This window comes from Panthera leo, chromosome E2, assembly GCF_018350215.1.
Source record: "Panthera leo isolate Ple1 chromosome E2, P.leo_Ple1_pat1.1, whole genome shotgun sequence".
Taxonomy (NCBI): domain Eukaryota; kingdom Metazoa; phylum Chordata; class Mammalia; order Carnivora; family Felidae; genus Panthera; species Panthera leo.
This window is the reverse complement of record NC_056693.1, coordinates 31037999-31057136: the sequence shown is the minus strand read 5'-3', so window position 1 is coordinate 31057136 and position 19138 is coordinate 31037999. Positions and strand designations below refer to the sequence as shown.

Sequence of the window (19138 nt, the reverse complement as noted above, 5' to 3'; positions counted from 1 at the left end):
AGCTCTGTTCTTTGCCAATCACACGTCATTCGTGCAAGTCATATATTATTTTACTCAGTATAAAATTTTAACAGTGAGTTATGCATTGGTTTGTAGGAACTAAAGGAGACATCCCAAATTTTGGCATAGTGGAATACTGGTTCAGATTACGAATTCCCATGGATCAAGCAATTCGACTTTATCGAGAACGAGCAAAAGCTTTGGGATATATAACATCAAATTATAAGGGGCCAGAGCAAATGCATTGGGTGAGCTGGTTGGACTTTAAGACATTTTTATGACACAGAAATTTTATAATATGTCTTTATATGTCATGCTTTAAACCAAAATCATTTTCTTTCATAGCCATCAAGTGACTCTTTTTAACTTTTTATTTTGAAATAATTATAGACTTACAGGAAGTAGCAAAAACAGTACAGAGAAGTTCTATGTACCCTTCATCCAGCTTCTCCCAGTTGTAACATCTTAAATAACTACAGTGCGCTCTCAAAACCAGGAAATTGACATTGGTATAATACCATTAACTAGGCTACAGACCTTATTCAGACTTTTCAGTTTTTATATGCACTCGTGTGTGTGTGTGTGTGTGTGTGTGTGTGTGTGTGTGTGTGTAGTATTAGTTCTGTGCAGGTTTATCATGTGTATATATTCATGTAACTGCCACCACAACCAAGGTACAGAATTTTCTAATACCACAAAAGAACTCCCTTGTGCTACCCAGGGCACTTTTGAAAAATAGAATTGCAGTTCTGTGAATTGGAAGTTTAAATGCAATTCCTCAGAGCAGCATTTCCCAAACTATGTTTTATGGAGCCTTACTGGCCATACTTCCAAAAGAATGCCATGATCCAATGAATGCAGAAAACACTAAAGTAGGCAAATTTAAATAGAGTCCTTGACTTCTCATGTATAATAAGAATCCCAAGAGGAAAGCATAAAGTATGCACTTGGGTTGAGTAACAAAGGAATAAAATATAGTTGAAACATTTTGGAATGTCTGCTCAAGTCATAGTTATCTTTTTTCATTTGGACTGCCGTCACTCCCAACCCATGGGGTTGAGCCTCCAGGGGCCAGATTTACGTTAAGTGATCCTGTTCTCTCCTACTATCCACCCGACTATTACTAATGATTCAGGGATATCCACCTGAACCCAGTTGAGCCAATCAGATTCTGCTTTTTTTTTTTTTTTTCAGGAATAGAATGTAGTAATTCATCACTTACATATAACACCCAGTGCTCATCCCAACAAGTGTGTTCCTCAATGCTCCTTTAGCCCTTCCCTCCACCTAACACCCCACTAGCAACCCTCAGGTCTCTGTACTCAAGAGTGTCTTATGGTTTGTCTCCCTCTGTTTTTATATCATTTTCACTTCTTTTCCCTTACGCTCATCTATTTTAAATATTAAATTCCTCATATGAATGAAATCATATGATATTTGTCTTTTTCTGATTTATTTCGCTTGGCATAATACATTCTAGTTCCATCCATGTTGCAAATGACAAGATTTCATTCTTTTTGATAGCCGAGTATTATTCCAGTGTGTGTGTGTGTGTGTGTGTGTGTGTGTGTGTGTGTGTGTACACACACCACATCTTCTTTATCCATTCATCTGTTGATGGATATTTGGGCTCTTGCCGTATTTTAGCTATTGTCAGTAGTGCTGCTATAAACGTTGGGGGGCATATGCCCCTCCAAACCAGCACTCCTGTATTCTCCGCATCCTTGCCAACATTTGTTGTTGCCGGAGTTGTTAATTTTAGCCATTCTGACAGGTGTGAGGTGGTATCTCATTGTGGGTTTGATTTGTTTTTCCCTGATGATGAGTGATGTTGAGTATTTGGTTTGTCTGTTAACCATCTGGATGTCTTCTTTGGAAAAGTGTCTATTCATGTCTTTTGCCCATTTCTTCACTGGATTATTTGTTTTTTTGGCTGTTGAGTTTGAGAAGTTCCTTATTGATTTTAGATTCTAACCCTTTATCTGATATGTCATTTGCAAATGTCTTTTCCCATCCCGTCGGTTGCCTTTTAGTTTTGTTGATTGTTTCCTTTGCTGGGCAGAAGCTTTTTATCTTGATGTGGTCCCAATAGTTCATTTTTGCTTTTGTTCCCCTTGCCTCTGGGGACATGTCAAGGAAGAAGTTGCTGCAGCTTAGGTCAAAGAGGTCATTGCCTGTTTTCTCCTCTAGGATTTTGATGGCTTCCTGTCTTACATTTAGGTCACTCATCCATTTTGAGTTTCTTTTTTGTGTATGGTGTAAGAAAGTCGTCCAGGTTCATTCTTCTGCATGTTGCTGTCCAGTCTTCCCAACACCATTTGCTGAAGAGACTGTCCTTTTTCCATTGGATATTCTTTCCTGCTTTGTGAAAGATTAGTTGGCCATACATTTGTGGGTCCATTTCTGGGTTCTCTGTTCTGTTCTATTGATCTGTGTGTCTGTGTTTGTGCCCGTACCATACTGTCTTGATGATTATAGCTTTGTAATAGAGCATGAAGTCCGGAATTGTGATGCCTCCAGCTTTGGTTTTCCTTTTCAGGATTGCTTTGGCCATTTGGGGTCTTTTTTGGTTCCATACAAATTTTAGAATTGTTAGTTCTAGCTCTGTGAAGAATGCTGGTGTTGTTTTGGTAGGGGTTGCATTGAATGTGTAAATTGCTTTGGGTAGTATCAACATTTTAACAATATTTGTTCTTCTAATCTATGAGCATGGAATATTTTTCCATTTTTTTGTGTCTCCTTCAGTTTTTTTCATAAGCTTTCTATAGTTTTCAGTGTATAGATTTGTCACCTCTTTGGTTAGGTTTATTCCTAGGTATTTTATCAGATTCCTTTCAAGAGAAAGCAAGACTCTCCATGCTTGGAACATGCTTGGGAGCCATAGGGCAGCCATCTTCTTGCTGTTAAGCAGCAAAGGAAAGAAAATGGGACTGGAGAAAGAGAATAATGAGCAAACACACAGAGAAAAATGAAGACTGGATTGAGAGGAAATTCTGATGGTTTTCCAGTCCTATTACCTTCCTAAGGCCCACCCACATCTGTGCCCTATAGTTCGATGAAATAACCATATGGGCTTACATTAAAGTCTCTTTTGTTGTATTTGCTAGACAGAATTTGTTTCTATAATTTTCAGTTAAAGAACTATGACTAATATGACAGATTCCCGAACTTAAGAAAGAATGGCACCTATTTCCTAGAGATTATCTTTCTGGACTAGTATTCTTCAGAACATACTTTAGAAAGTGCTGTAATGGAAAAAGGAATTAAAAATAGAGAGACCAGGTTATTTATTTAGTTTTGTAGTTTGTTTTTATACTTCCATTTTCTGGCTTGGGTGAGTCATTTGTTGGAACTCCAACTTTTGTGGGTAGATTTGGAGTGAGAGGCAGAAGGGATACTTTTTAAAAAAAATTTTAACATTTATTTATTATTGAGAGACAGAGAGACAGAGCATGAGTATGGGGGAGGGGGGGCAGGCAGAGAGAGGAGGAGACACAGAATCTGAAACAGGCTCCAGGCTCTGAGCTGTCAGCATAGAGCCCGATGTGGGGCTTGAACCCACAAACCGCGAGATCATGACCTGAGCCAAAGTCAGATGCTTAACCGACTGAGCCACCCAGGTACCCCAAGAAGGGATACTTTTTAAATCATTCCACTCAACATTCTATAGTTGAATACAAACCAGCCCTGGGAAAGCAGTATTGTGATTCCCTTTTCAGGCTTGCTCTCTCCACATCACCTATGTCTCTACCAAGGGCATTATGACTTTGGTTCTATTTTACCTTCTCCAGTTAACTTTTCTGGAGTCAGAGGTTCCAGATGCTCAACCCAGATTCAAAAATGCTGTGAAAGAGGAGCCTCTTTGTGAAAAGTAGAGAAATTTCCAACACTAAACTGAACAAGGCCCTGGAACAGTAACGTTTCTTTGTCCCAGGTCATCAACTATGGTGGACTTAACAATTAATTAGTGTATTTGTTTGCTAAAATACTTATGCACAGGCTCCCTGAACTATAGTTCCAAAAGGGGCCATAGAGTAACTTCTAGCTCTGCCTAATAATTCCTCTCACTCATCTTTCTTCTGGAATGTCCTCCCAGTTCTAGCTTTTTCTGCCCTCTAAGATTTATCTCTCACCCTGTTCTCTTGTTGTTATAGCAGTTGAACCTCACTATACTTGCTGTCTTGGGCTAATATATCTGCTTCCCCAAACACCATTGGTTGAGGATGAGGGCCAATCCAAATGTAATGAAATCATCTCTCTAGGTGGGCTCCATCAGGTTCACTGGATTCTTACTTAAGAGTGGGATATGATCTGAATAGCTGGATTGGTTGAAGAATTAGCTCTTAATAGTGAACTAGAGGACATTTGTCATTGGACCCATCTGTTAACTTTACTCGTTAGTCATTAAATAGAATTAAAGAATATCAGGTGTTGTTTTTTTTTTTTTATTTTTTATTTTAACAGCAGTCTCTCCATGTATACCCAGTCTTCTATGTTTATTGCAAATCACTTAAGATCACCTGTTCACACATGTTCTAGGGAGTATTAGTTTTGAGCAATTCACTGTGAAGTTGCAAATATGCAGTTCTTTGTACATTTACAAAATTATTTTGTTTGGGGTTTGGCAGCTGCTGTTGATCTTGTCACTGTATTATTATTATAATATAAATATGTATTTTTTCCAGTCAAGTCAGCAGGCGCCCAAAACTGCTCAGCTCAGTTCTACTGATTCCACAGAGGGCAACTTAAATGAACTTCATATTACAATAAGATGTTGCAACTGTCTGCAGTCCCGAGCAAACCACCTTCAGCCACACCCATATGTTGTGTACAAGTTTTTTGATTTTGCAGACCACGATACAGCCATCATTCCCAGTAGCAATGATCCACAGTTTGATGATCATATGTGTTTCCCAGTGCCAATGAATATGGATTTGGACCGATACCTTAAGTCAGAGTCTCTGAGTTTTTATGTGTTTGATGATAGTGACACTCAAGAAAATATTTACATAGGAAAAGCCAATGTGCCTCTGATTTCACTGGCACATGACAGGTGTATCTCAGGTAAGTGTATTTCTTGAATGTATGAAATTGTAAAAACAAACCTAAATTATACTTTAGTTATGGATATGGTCTGTCTATAACTAATCTTCCTAATGTTCTCAAATAATCCTCAACTTTGGGCCTATGGGGTTTTTTTCTAGTTATTTTTTTTAGTAGTTCTGCAGATTACAATATGTGTCTTAACTTATCACAGTCTAAAATTAATACTAACAGTTCCCCTCAAAGTATAGAAAGACTGCCCCAATACAATTCCATTTCCTCCCTTGTCCTTTGTGTTATTATTGTCATATATTTATATATAGAATGCCTATATATGTTGTAAACCCAACAATACAATGTTATAATTATTGCTTTGTATAACTTTTTGTCTTTTAAGAAATTAAGAGAAGGGACAATATATATAGGAGACTCTCACATTGACTTATGTATTCATCACTTCTGGTATTCTTTATTTCTTCCTGTAGATTTGAGTTACTGTCTGGTGTTGTTTCCTTACCCAATGTAGCTCCATTGCCTCCCTCTCCTTTGTGCTGTTATTATCATATACTTTTTAGTTTTTTATAAGTTAAACAATAAGAGTTTACTATTATTGTTTTATGCATTTGTCTTTTAAATCAGTTAAGAGAAATCTCAAAAAACATATTTATACTGTAATACATAATTACCTATGTAATTACCTTTATTATTCTCTATTCCTTTGTGTTGATTTGAGTTACCATCTGGTATCACTTCCTTTCAGCCTAAAGGACTTCCTTTACTATGCCTTGTAACTCAGGTCTACTGGTATGATTCTCTCATTTGTTATCTAGGAATGTCTTTATTTTGCTTTTATTTTTGGAAGGATAGTCTTGCAGGGTATAATATTAGTCATCAGTTATTTTTTTCTTTTGTACTTTGGGTATATCAGATGACTAATTTCTGGAATGTATTGTTTCTGATGATAAATGAGCTATTGATATTATTATGGTTTCCTTGCACTCGATACTGTTCTCAAGATTTTTCGTGTGTGTGTGTGTGTGTGTGTGTGTGTGTGTGTGGTTTTAAACAGACAATGATGTGTATAGATGTGGATCCCACTGTGCTTGTCCTATTTGGAATTTGTTGAGCTTCTTTATATGAGCTTCTTTATATGTAGGGTAACCTTATGTACCAAATTTGGGAAGTTTCTGTTTCTTCATTTTTGTTATGCCTTTTCTTCCCTCTTGGGCAGAAAATGTGTGGGCAGAACCATACATGTGTGTGTTTAATGGTGTCCCACAGTTCTCTGAAGTTTTATTCATTTTTATTCATTTTTTTTTTCTCTGCATATTGGATAATCTCTATTGGTTAGTCTTCAAGTTCACTGATTCTTTCCTCTGCCAGCTCAAATCTCCTATTGAGCCCCTCTATTGAATTTTTTCATTTTAGTAATTATACTTTCAACTCCAAAATTTCTATTATGTTCTCTCTTTTATAAAATTTCTATCTCTTTATTATATTTTCTGTTTTATAAGTCATTGTCATATTTTCTTTGAATTCTTTAAATGTCAATTTTTTAAGTTCTTTGAACATATAACAGCTGTTCTGAAGTTTCTGTCTGCTAAGTGTAACATCTAGACACTCTCAGAATGTGTCTATTGATGGCTTTTTTCCTATATTTGCAGCATACACTCGTGCTTATCCATAGGTGCCATGATTTTTTGTTGTTCTTTAAAATTGGACATTTAGGATACTATATTATAGCAACTCTAGGTTTCAACCCTCCCCTACTCCACAGGGTGGTTCTCTTGCTGTTTTTGTTTGGTGACTTGCCTGAACTAAATCTGTATCTTTCCCTCATTGTACCCACTGATGTCTCTGGTAAGGTTTTATTTGTTTGTTTAATTTTAAGTTTGAGTCAGCATAGTTTAGTGGTCAGTCATTGATTGGTGAAAGGTTGCACTTAAACACTTTGAGCTGGTTGGCTTCCCACCTTTTGTCTATGAGTTAAGGAATGGGTTGGGTAAGGGGTTTTCAAACTTCAGGCAGTCTACAAGTCTCGTGTTCAGCCAGGGAAGTAGCTTACTAGAGTCTGTTCTGACTCTTACTGTTGTTACTGAGTTTCTGTAGATTCTCTTAAATAAATGCTTCTCAATTTGTTGTACACCTTTGTTTAATTTCCAGAGCCGTTAAATGGTCCAGTTTTATTATTTCTTTCTTTTTGTGGAAAGGATTTACTGAGCTCTTCATTCGGTCATTCTAGAAGTCCCACCTGTGCCTGTAATAGAAGTTTATTATCTCCTTCTATTCCATCTATCATCTTTATTCTTTGGTTCTAAGGTCTAGAGTTGTTTTGTTTTTTCTTTCCCAGCCAGCCATTAAAAGATGTGTGAAACCCTTGAGTCAGAACAGACTCTAGTAAGTAAAGGAAGGATACCCCTGAAAAAAGTTATACTTGAAATATAGTTCTGTTTTTTTCAAGTCCAAGATTTTTCAGTCTGACTAAAATTTGTGACTCTATATTACAGTTACAGCTAGGTGATACTTTTTAAAATTACTATTTTAGATGGTTTGTTTATTTTATGGACATTTGTTTGCTGTGTTGCTATTAATTTGGAATAATTTAACAAATCCCAGTAAAATATATTTTAAATTATGATAAAAGTTATCATAAAATTATATGGTAATATGAAGTCTTCCTTTGATATATAAATTACTTGAATTTGTGAAGTTCTAATATATTTTTCTATAGAGACAAGTCTTTTGCAAGAATATTCAAGTCAAGATGAAGGTTGATTTTTGAACTATAACCTAGATAATATCTTAGCAGAAGGCTAAGAACTCTGAATAATCTCCGAATTTAATTTCATTGAATTAAAATATTTATAAGTTAATTTTCTCATCTAGGAGTCAGTATTATCACTGAGACCTTAACTTCTGAAAGCAGTCTGCTTGAGAGATGAACCTATCATAGATTATTTTGTCTTTATTCTCTAAGCCATTTGAGGTGTGAGTAAAAACCAAAATTATTTTTAAAGTCGTGGGTAGTTCTCTTTCTTCTTCTTTAATTCTTATGGTAACAAAATTTCACTCTAGCATTAATTAAAATTTTTTTCATAACTTGACAGGAATATTTGAGTTAACAGATCATAAAAAGCATCCTGCAGGAACCATCCATGTTATATTGAAATGGAAATTTGCTTACCTTCCACCAAGTGGATCTATAACTGAAGACTTAGGAAATTTTATACACAAAGAAGAGTCAAAAGTTGTTCAAAAACTACCTCCAACATCCTCTATTAGCACAATAGTTGTGAGTAACCGTGACTCTAGCACTAAAGAAATCGTTTAAAAAGAAAGAAAGAAAAAAATAGCTAAAGTCTTATCTAAGTGTATGTTTATCATACTCACTTTAATGTATTGATTTATCTTAGGCACCAACACCTAAACCAAGACAGCGTTTAACACCTGTAGATAAGAAAGTATCTTTTGTGGATATCACACCACATCAGAGTTCTGTAAGTAGTAAACACTGAAAATACTAATTTTTTTCTCCCATAATAAGTATTTGAAATACATGATATAGTTATACTCTACCTGATTTCAAAGGAAACCAGTGAATAAAATGCTTCTTTTTCCTTTAAATGTTAGCTTAATAATTTGGCACGGTTTAGAAATGTTAATTCTTCTTACTCTTTGATCTAAACCCTCCTTTGGCTCCATCTGTGTCTCCAGCTACTGCTTTAATCCTCTGTCCTCATTTATGGGGAAAAAAAATCTCTTCAAAAAGTTGTCTTAATTCTGTCATCCTTTCTTCGCACTGTTTCTTGAACTCACTCTAGGCTGATTCATCCTCATTTCAACCACCCGTGCTAAGGTCATGATGACTTTGACTTTGCCACAGCCAATAGTCAATTCTGAGTCCCATCTTTATCTCCCCATAACATCTGACACAGTGGAATACTCGCTTCCTCTTCACTTGGCCTCTGGAACACTGTGCCTTTCTTGCCCTCCAACTTTACCAGTTATTTTTCTCATTCCCTTGGACCAAATCTCTCAAGATTGAGGTGCCTCAACATTTAAACTGCAGACCTAGACGTCTGCTCAGTCTGTATCTACATTCAGAGGTCTTATCCAGTCTCATAGTTTGGGTTTTTTTTTTAATGTTTATTTATTTTGAGAGAGAGAAAGCATAGGCGAGGGGCAAAGAGAAAGGAAGAGAGAGAATCTTAAGCAGGCTCCACGCTGTTCCATGAACCACAAGGTCATGACCTGAGCCGAAACCAAGAGCCAGATGCTTAACTGACTGAGCCACCCAGTCACCACCAATCTCACAGTTTGGAACAACATCTAGATGCTGATACTCCCATATTTGCATCTTCACTCTTGATCTCGCTGCCCAATTCCAGATTTATTTTCTTCCTGCTTATTTCATATGCATTGGACGTCTAGTAGAAACCTAAACTTCACATGTCAAAACCCAGATGTCATCTCACCAACCCTCTTCCAAAATGTTTCTTTCATTGTTTCCCATTCTCATAAATGACTGACCATTCACCCAGTGGCACAGTCATGAAATTTCAAAGTCATCCCTTTGGCATTTCCTCTTTCACATCCCACATCCAGTTCATCCACAAAACCTGTCAGCTATACTTCCAAAACATATCCCGTAGTCAGTCATCTCTACTGTCACCACTCGAGTTACCATCATCATGTCTTTTGGACTTTAACAAAATAATAACTTATTTGTAGTTGACATATCTCTCACATAGGTAAAGGACATGAATCTTAAGCACACAGCTCAGTGAATAGCTACACAGCCACCACCCAGAGCTTAAAAAATACCTGGCATATACAGTGCATTTCATATATATGTGCTAAATAAATGAATTCAATAATTACTAGTCAGGCAGTATTTAATAGCTAATACTTACTGAGTGCTTATTATGTGTCAGACACTGAACTAAATGCTTTATGGCCACTGAACTCATTTAATTCTCACAACAACCTTAGGATCATACTAGAATTATTCCCTTTTAAAGATTGGGAAGGTAATGTTTACAGAGCTTAAGTAACTTGCTCAAGGTCAAAGTATTAGATCTGGGATTCGAACACAGGTAGCCTGATTCCTACATAAATGATCATAAATATAAAAAAGATGTGCATAGAGATGTCTGTTGCAGCGTTCATCACAACAGCTAAAAATGGTGAACCAGTTATATGTCCAACACTATAAAGTGTTGTGGTTATATATATAAAGTAAAGTGGTTCATTAGATTATGATACACTCATTTATTTTAATATTATGGTTTATTAAAAATTATGTTTACCCAAAGTTTCATACCAAGAGAAAATTTTATGTTGTGGTATTAAGGGTTTTTTAAATGTAACAGGATATATTGTATTTATAATGTAATTACTACTATGTAACCAAGAGATTTCTTTATTTGCATTAAAAATTAACCATAAAGAAAAAGGTAAAAAATAAAAAGAAATCTATTATTAACAGATACTATCATTGGGTAATGAAAATATGGATTTGTATTAATTTCTTTTGTTTTCTTGTTTATCTTTCACATTTTGTCTTATTTAATATTTTTTAATGTTTATTCATTTTTGAGAGACAGAGACAGAGCGTGAGCAGGGGAGGGTCAGAGAGAGAGGGAGACACAGAATCTGAAGCAGGATCAAGGCTCTGAGCTGTCAGCACAGAGCCTGACACGGGGCTCATACCCATGAACCATGAGATCATGACCTCAAGCCAAAGTCAGATGCTTAACTGACTGAGCCACCCAGGCACCCCTATCTTTCATATATTCTATATTGGACATGTTTACTTTTAAAATAGCAAAAATGATAAGCTGTACTTTAAAAATACACATCAGTTTATAAATCCTGGAAAATGATTGATTATAAATTGATTTTTGATACAGTTAAAAAAGAATGTTGATCATAGAAAGTACATTATCTATCCTAGTACATGCAGTTTTTTAATTACATGAGTAATGTATAATCATTATAGAAATATTAAAAAATACAAAGGAAAATTTAAAAACATTAAAAATAAAATTAAGTTTCCCCAAATCTATATGTCAGAGATGGAATTTAGGTGAATTTTCTTCCACACTTATTCCCATGGGAGTATACACATTGTTGGCTTGTTTGTTTTTTAACAAAAGCATGTACAACTATATGTATTGTTCCGTAGCTAGCTTTTCTACCCAACACTGTGTTGCGTACTCTCTTCGGTGTTAGTAAGTACCACTCTGTCAGTGTCAGTGCACTTGTGCAATGTCAGTGGCAGTGAGAGTGTCGGTAAGTACTAATAATGATCTACATTATTATTTTTTTCATGGTTACAAAGAACTCAGGTATTTGGATGTACCGTATCTTACTTAACTAGCCCTCTACTGTTGGACATTTGCATGACTTTCAGTTATAAACAGTCCTTCAGTGAACTACACTTGCCATTCTTAAATTGTGTATATACCATGATGAATAGCAACCATTGTACTGAAATACATTAACTAAATTTAGGGACAGATGGGTACCTACGATATTTACTCACATGTATATGTATATACGTGTGTGTGTGTGTGTGTGTGTGTGTGTGTGTGTGTGTGTGTGATGATGATGATTTGAGATTTAGTAATAAATGCAAAATAACATACATGCATGTTTTTACATCAATAAAAGGAGATAACTACTTCTCCTGAAGATGGGAAGGAAATTTCATCAGAAGTGGAGCATACACCAGAAATAGAAATTAATATGCCAACTCTTTCACATATTCCTGAGGTATGTATTTGCATTAAAATTCTTTCAAAAGGTTTATTTGGTTCTTAAAAGACTTTGTATTAACAGGATCAAGAAATCATAGCATTATCCTATTTTTGTGTACAACTTCCTGGGAATAGAAGGACCAAAAATATGACAAGGGTTGTAACAGCTACAATTATGCTGATATTAGCAGGTAGTAAATAGATATATGAATTAGAGTAATCTGTAAAAGTCATTTTGATGTTAATGCATTTTTCATTCTTGGTTTATAATAACGTTTTCATATATCCGCATATTATCATTTGTACAATTTTGGTGATTGTTTTCTAACGAATCACTTATGTGTAATGCTTGTCTATATATTTAAGTCTCAAGCTTGCATGCTTTATTAATCCAGTGCTTCAACAAGTATGTATACATGTGATCTAAGCAACAGTGTATCAGTGTGCTTTCATTTCTTCAGGTTTCTCAAGGAAGCAGTGTAACGAAGGTAAAAGAGAATACTGAGAAAATACAAGGAAGAGATGATGATGTGTCTTGTCTCTCTGAGGGTCAGCTTGCAGACCGAAGTTTGTCTTCTTCAGAAGATGAAACAGAAATAACTGAGGAACTAGAACCAGAAGGTGATTTTTTTTTCCTTTTTTTAAGTTAACATTATTTCCTTCTTTGCTTTATTTAATCTGTTAAGAGTATGCCTTTGTGGCGCCTGGGTGGCTCAGTCAGTTGAGCGTTCGACTTCGGCTCAGGTCATGGTTTCACAGTTCGTGGGTTCGAGCCCCGCGTCAGGTTCTGTGCTGACAGCTCAGAGCCTGGAGCCTGCTTCAGTTTCTGTGTCTCCCTCTCTCTCTGCCCCTCTCCCCACTCGTGCTCTCTCTCTTTCTCTCTCAAAAATAAATAAACATAAAAAAAATTTTTTTTTTTAGAAGAGTATGCCTACAGGGCATCTTCATTTAACAGTGGATCTACCTCATGATACCTATCTCTCGACAGAAACGATGGGACAGAGTTCAGTCTCGTCAGCTACGGTCGGGGGAACGACTGCACACCTTCTTATTTCGGCTTGGAGTGCCCCACTAGCATCCAAGTAGAACTGCTGACCACGTGTCCAGTTTATATTTTAAATAACTTCATATTCTCTGTGGGTGTTATAACTATCATCTGGATTATTCTAGAGAAATGAACTTTTTAAAAATTAAAACTAAGAAGTCAGACAAAAAAGACAACTCATGACAGTATTTAATTTCTATGAATATCTGGAACAGGCAACTATAGTGACAAAGCATTGAAGTCGCTCCCTGGGGAAGGGCAAATAGGAACAGAGAGATGCAAAATAGGAGTAGATTATCGGGGGCACGAGGAAACTTATGGAGTGATGGATACATTCACGATCTTAATTGTGATGATTTCACAGAATTATGTATATGTCAAAATATCAAATTTTACATTTTAAATATGTGCAGTTTATTGTATGTCAATTGTGCCACAATAAGACTGCAAAAAATTTTAAAGATGCTTTTAAATACTAACTTGATTTTTTGCACAGTATAATTGGTTAGGCTGTTAGAAAACACCTATTACCCTGTTCTCTTTAAAAAGATTATTTTTAGGGGCACCTGGGTGGCCCAGTCAGTTGAGAGTCTGACTTCGTCTCAGGTGATGATCTCACAGCTCGTGAGTTCGAGCCCCGCGTCAGGCTCTGGGCTGACAGCTCGGAGCCTGGAGCCTGCTTCGGATTCTGTGTCTCCCTCTCTGTCTGCCCCTCTCCCGCTCATGCTCTGTCTCTCTGTCTCTCAAGAATAAACAAATATTTTAAAAAATCTTTTTAAAGATTATTTTTCAATTTCACAACAAGCTATATTTTTATTATCTTTGTTTCTACTAAAACTGAACTTGGAATTTTCAGTCGTTTTTTTTTTTTTTCTCTCTTTCCTAAAATATAATTTAGGGGCGCCTAGGTGACTCAGTCGGTTAAGTGTCTTACTCTTGATTGCGGCTCAGGTTGTGATCTGACAGCTCATGAGATCAAGTCCCATGTCAGTCTCTGCGTGGAGAGCACAGAGCCTGCTTGAGATTCTCTCTCTTTCCCTTTCCCTCTGCCCCTCCCTTGCCTTGCTCTCTCTCTCTCTCTCTCAAAATAAATAAATAAACCTTTAAAATAAATGAAATAAAATGTAAAAGTAAATATCTTTGCTGCTAAAAAAAGGTCTAGACATAATTATCATATTGTTCTTTTAAGGTTGTCCTTATGACATATGCTTATTTCTGTCCATTTTACAAGGTATAATTGCTTTAATAGACTTAAACTATTGAGTTTTATTTTTTAACAGATGAGGAAGAGAGATCAGCGTCTGACAGTGATGAGTGTATTATTCCTGGTCCTGTCTCCGAGAATATCAAACAGGTCAGTAACTTGATGCCAGCTAGAAAATTGTGAAATAAAGTTGTTTTCATTCGTAGTGTATCAGTCTTCATGTATGAAAATCTTCCGACAAAAATATTTCTGGGAAAATGCTAATGTATTTTCACAATCTTACCCATACAATCGTCTGGTACAAAATAAATTTATATGTAGTTTCATAATGTGATGGGTGATAACTTCTAGAGTTAGTTTGGCTTACATGTTAACAATACCTAACAATAGTAGCTTTAAAAGTTAATTGATAAAACCAGTTGACTTCCCTGACTCCTTTTCAGAACCATTGTACAAAGGTATGTTAAATCACATCTCAACTTTAAGAATTCAAAATGTGATATTGCATTCAAAACTATAATAGCTTGCAAATGTGAATTCATACACTATTCATATCTAAATATGTCCACTGATAAACTATTAAAGTTATTTCATTTCTGCCAAAAAATTAAACCCTGTTAGATCCTGTATAGTGTTTACGTGTTTTGTAGCATATTGATGAAAAGCAGTATGTAAATTCAAATTTTGAAAAGAAAATTGTACTTTAATTTACATGGGAAGTATACCACTTAGCAGGGCATTTTTTATTTTACGGGGGGGGGCATTTTTATAAAGTAAGTGTAAGTAAAGTAAAAAGGCTCTAGCTTTTTCTGTTCATCTACATTAATTTTCCTGAAATGATTAATTGTACACCTTTTTTTAGAATTTCTACTTTTTGGGTAAGAATTGGAATACTTCTTTCAACTCTTAAAATTCTCAGCTTAACCTCTTTGCAGAACAAACCCAAATGCAAACAGAATAGTTCATCTGTCCAAAGTTTTATTACCATTGTTATTAATTATAATACCACCTGACCCATGCATCCTGATATATGGAGTCTTTTTTCTTCAAAATCAATAAATCAAGGAAGAAATCTTGAGTATGGTTTCCTGGACATTTTTGATAAAGCATTTAGTTCAATTAAATTTAGCTTTTTTGCTTTATCAAACCTGAAATTGTTTATCAAACTGATGAATAGAAATTCTATGCTGTCTATTAGAAAATTGTGATAATGGGAATTAAAGGGAAAATGGGCCCCTTGTGTGGATAGCCATTTGTATTAGGGTTTTCCAGGGAAATAGAACCAATAGGATATATATGTATAAATGTCTACATATAGAAAGATTTATTATAAAGAATTGAGCCACATGACTGTGGGGACTGAGAAGTCCCAGGATCTGCATTCAGCAAGGCAAAGACCCAGGAAATGCAATGGTGTAGCTCCAGTCTGGGTCTGAAGACCGTAAAAGTTGGAGTGCCAGTGGTACAAATTCGAGCTGGAGAGCAGGCAGGCAGAGACCCAACAAGAGTCACTGTGTTCCATTATCACATTCAAAGTCAGGAAAAGACCAATGTTGCATGTGAAGGCCAACAGGCAAGAGGAGTTCTTTTTGTTCTCCTTTTTGTTCTGTTTAGGTCTTCAATTGATTAGAGGAGGCCCCACCCACATTAGAGAGGGCAGTCTGCTTTACTCCGTCTACCACCTCAGATGTTAATCTTATCCAGAAACACTCCAAGGACACACCTAAGGCAATGTTTGACCTATGTCTGAATAGCTGGTGGTCCAGTCAAGTTGACAGATAAAATGAACTATCACATCATTTTATGAAGAATGTATTCTCATTACACCGAGCACAGTAAGCATGCATGTTGGAATCAGACATTTCTTCCTGTACATCTTCCTTAAGAACTGCTTCAGGTAGCACTTTCAGGACAGTGACACATGGCTTTCATCAGAAGGAAAGGACGACTTGAATGGTGCTTCTGACCTCAGCACATCCTGCGTAACATGTCCTTTAATTATCACAACACTCCTATATTCCTTAGCATCTACTCTGTGTCAGAAAAGAAGCAATCCCTGGCCTCAAAGAAGTCACAGTCTGCAAGCAAACACAGTCACAACGTAAGGTGGTCGGAGCTAGGGAACAGAATGCACAGGGTGCTGCTATAGGAGCATTCAAGCAGGTACCCAACAGCATGAGGGACCCTCATCAAGGATGACTTCCAAAAGTCAGTGAAGCTTGAGCCAAGTGTTGAGGGTGATGAGGAGTTAGTGAGAGCCATAGAGGGGTCATTTCAGGACAGAGGAATGATAGCATAAAAATTAGAATGTGGAGCATAACTTGTTCTGGAAATTCAGAATGGTTTTAGGATGGACTACATCTATGGCACACCTACAGGGCCCCGGGAGAATATGCTGAAAAGGTAGACATGTCCTCAGCGTTGAGGCCTCTCGTGTATCATCGAAGGAGGCTGAAGTCTATCCTAAAGTTCTGTGAGCGGCCAATAAGGGCTTTTAAGGGAGGGGGAAGATCACTCACTCATTAAACAGATATTTGGGGAGTATTTGCTGCATTCCAAGTTTTGTTCTAGGCCATGAGAATATAGCAGTGAATAAGAGAAATAATCCTCTTGCTCTTAGGGAGTTTACACTCTTGAATTCAATTTTAAAAGAAGAGAGGCACAGAGACTAATTAAAAAGTAATTAGAGAACCCTACTCTGGTTCCCCCCATTTGATGAGATTTTTTTAACCAATTGCCTCTACCCTCTCATGTCACAGAATTGAGACTAAAGTAGTATCCTAGATAAGTATCATTTATGCCAATTACACTGTGAATCTGAATTACCTGCTACACTGTATAAGCACTTGAAGATCACCCAGTTTCCTCCTTGCGTGTTTCAGAATCTCTCAGCTCACAGTTATTTCTTAGAAATGTTGATCCTTAAAAGGAATCTAACAGATTTCCCAGGACTTAGACATATTACTTGGTTCTTCCTCTTTTCTTATGTCTGTGATGTATAATTAATCATAGATTACTTCATTTTGTTTCATTTCATTTACAACATTTATGAGCTTCACTTTGTCAGAGTGAAATGCTTGTCCCCTCCTTTTCTTTCCAAAGTGGCATAATTAGTGTTAGCATCTTTTTTAACAGGCTACATAAAGTTTAGTGGCTGGATTAAATCAAGTCATTAACATAATGTGCTACCCAATTTGCCCCTATCGCTCTTCGTTTCCAGGACATCAAAGGGCCACAGAGCACCAGTGTAATTGGGCCTTGCTGGCCTGTCAGATTCCGTCAGCCTGACGACTGATTCTTTTACTAAAAAGCTTCTAGGCATGATAATTAAGTGGGGTGGGGGGAGTCTGAGAAATGTAAAACTTTGGACATTTCTCTATGAATATTTTATTAATTTGAATAATCAGAAGTTAACAGTATCAATTTGATGTATAATACATTGATTAAAAGCCTTGTTTTAGGTCCTTAAAATAGACATCAAAACCAAAAATTTGCATCTGCCATGACACTAAAAAAAAGAATTAACAATCCTCCTTTCACAGTGTTTCTAGTTTTATCTTTTAAGCAATGCAGCTTTCCATTTTCACTACGAAATGTATGGCCATCAATTCACAGATTTCTTAAAGTGCGCCCACAGGTAAGAATGGGAAGTCACACTCTGAAAGAGCAACGGACTCTTCTGTGCATTGCGTATTTACATCGTTCTCTTTCTCTGTTTCTACTAATGGCAGTTTTGTAAAAACTGCCATATTCAATTGGGCGAAATTGCAATTCCACCTGGAAACCAGGTCCTCTTGAACAATATGAGCTGGCATTCCCAGGTGACTGCAATAATGATGTTCAGCAAAATATGCTTTAAAGATTTGAAAGGCAAAATGCATAAAGCAACTCACTACTTTTAGAATTCATGTATTAAAAAGTATTAAATCAGGGGGCACCTGGGTGGCTCATTAGGTTAAGCATCCAACTTCGGCTCAGGTGATGATCTCACTGCTCGTGTGTGTATGTCTCTCTGTCTCAAAATAAACGTTAAAAAAAATTAAAAATGAATAAAAATAGAAAGTATTAAGTCGGGGCACCTGGGTGGCTTAGTCAGTTAAATGTCTGACTCTTGGTTGCAGCTCAGGTCATGATCTCATGGTTCACGGGCTCAAGGCCTGAGTCGGGCTCTGAGCTGATAGTTTGGAGCCTGCTTGGGATTCTCTCTCTCTCTCCTTCTCTGTCTGCCCTTTCCCCGCACACGCACCCGTGCTCAAAATACATGAGTAAACTTTAAAAAACTTATTAAATGATTTCAGAATCAAACATGATATCCTGTCAATGTGTAAAATAAGCCCCTCCCGCTGTTTTACATATGGATGCTTCAGCTAGATAGAATACGTTTCAAAATATATTTTAGGTGAAACCAGAAATGTTGAATTACTCTGCTGGTAGAGTCTTCCAAAACTATTTTTTATGTTTTGCAACTTAATTATCTCTTACTAATATACTATGGACATCTTTCCATAGTAGTATATTCCCATTTCTTTTAACAGATGCATAATACTGCAATGCATAGCCATACCATATTTATTTAAATAAGCCCCTTTTGAAGGACCTTTAGGTGAGGGCATCTAGGTGTCTCAGTTGGTTGAGTGTCCCATGGAGCCTCAGGTTTCTTTCAGTTTTTGCTAATGCAAACATTTCTGGTTACAATAACAACGTCTAAAAATTCCTGCTTCCTCACATCACACCTTTGCCAAACCAATGGTGAAGAAATTACACCTCACTGAAAATTCCATTACAAAGAAGCCAAGAAAGAGGAATATTTATATACACATACGTACACATTTTTATATGAGCATACAGACACAACATTTAGGTTTATGTAAACAAAGAAAATGTCTAGAAATATATAGTCCAAACACCATTAGCAGTGAGTATCTCTGGGACATGGTCAGGGCAGGGGTCAGCAAACTATGGCCAATGTGTCAATCCCAGCCCTCTCTCTACCTGTTTTTGTAAATAAAGTTTCACTGAAACACAGCTACACCCATCATTTACCTATTGTCTATACTGCTTTCACTCTAGAAGAGCAGAGTTGAG

At 36.5% G+C, this 19138-nt stretch overlaps 1 protein-coding gene across 9 annotated transcripts in view; it reads left to right on the top strand.

Annotated features, from left to right (window-relative positions):
• Positions 1-19138, top strand: part of RPGRIP1L (RPGRIP1 like) — a 122978-nt gene that overhangs the window by 48507 nt on the left and 55333 nt on the right. For all 9 annotated transcript variants that reach the window (XM_042918165.1, XM_042918166.1, XM_042918164.1 and 6 more), the window contains 7 exons: positions 97-248; positions 4686-5064; positions 8151-8335; positions 8457-8540; positions 11719-11820; positions 12266-12425; positions 14130-14203. In XM_042918165.1, coding sequence (XP_042774099.1) covers positions 97-248; positions 4686-5064; positions 8151-8335; positions 8457-8540; positions 11719-11820; positions 12266-12425; positions 14130-14203 — 1136 coding nt within the window. The remainder of the gene's footprint in view (positions 1-96; positions 249-4685; positions 5065-8150; positions 8336-8456; positions 8541-11718; positions 11821-12265; positions 12426-14129; positions 14204-19138) is intronic.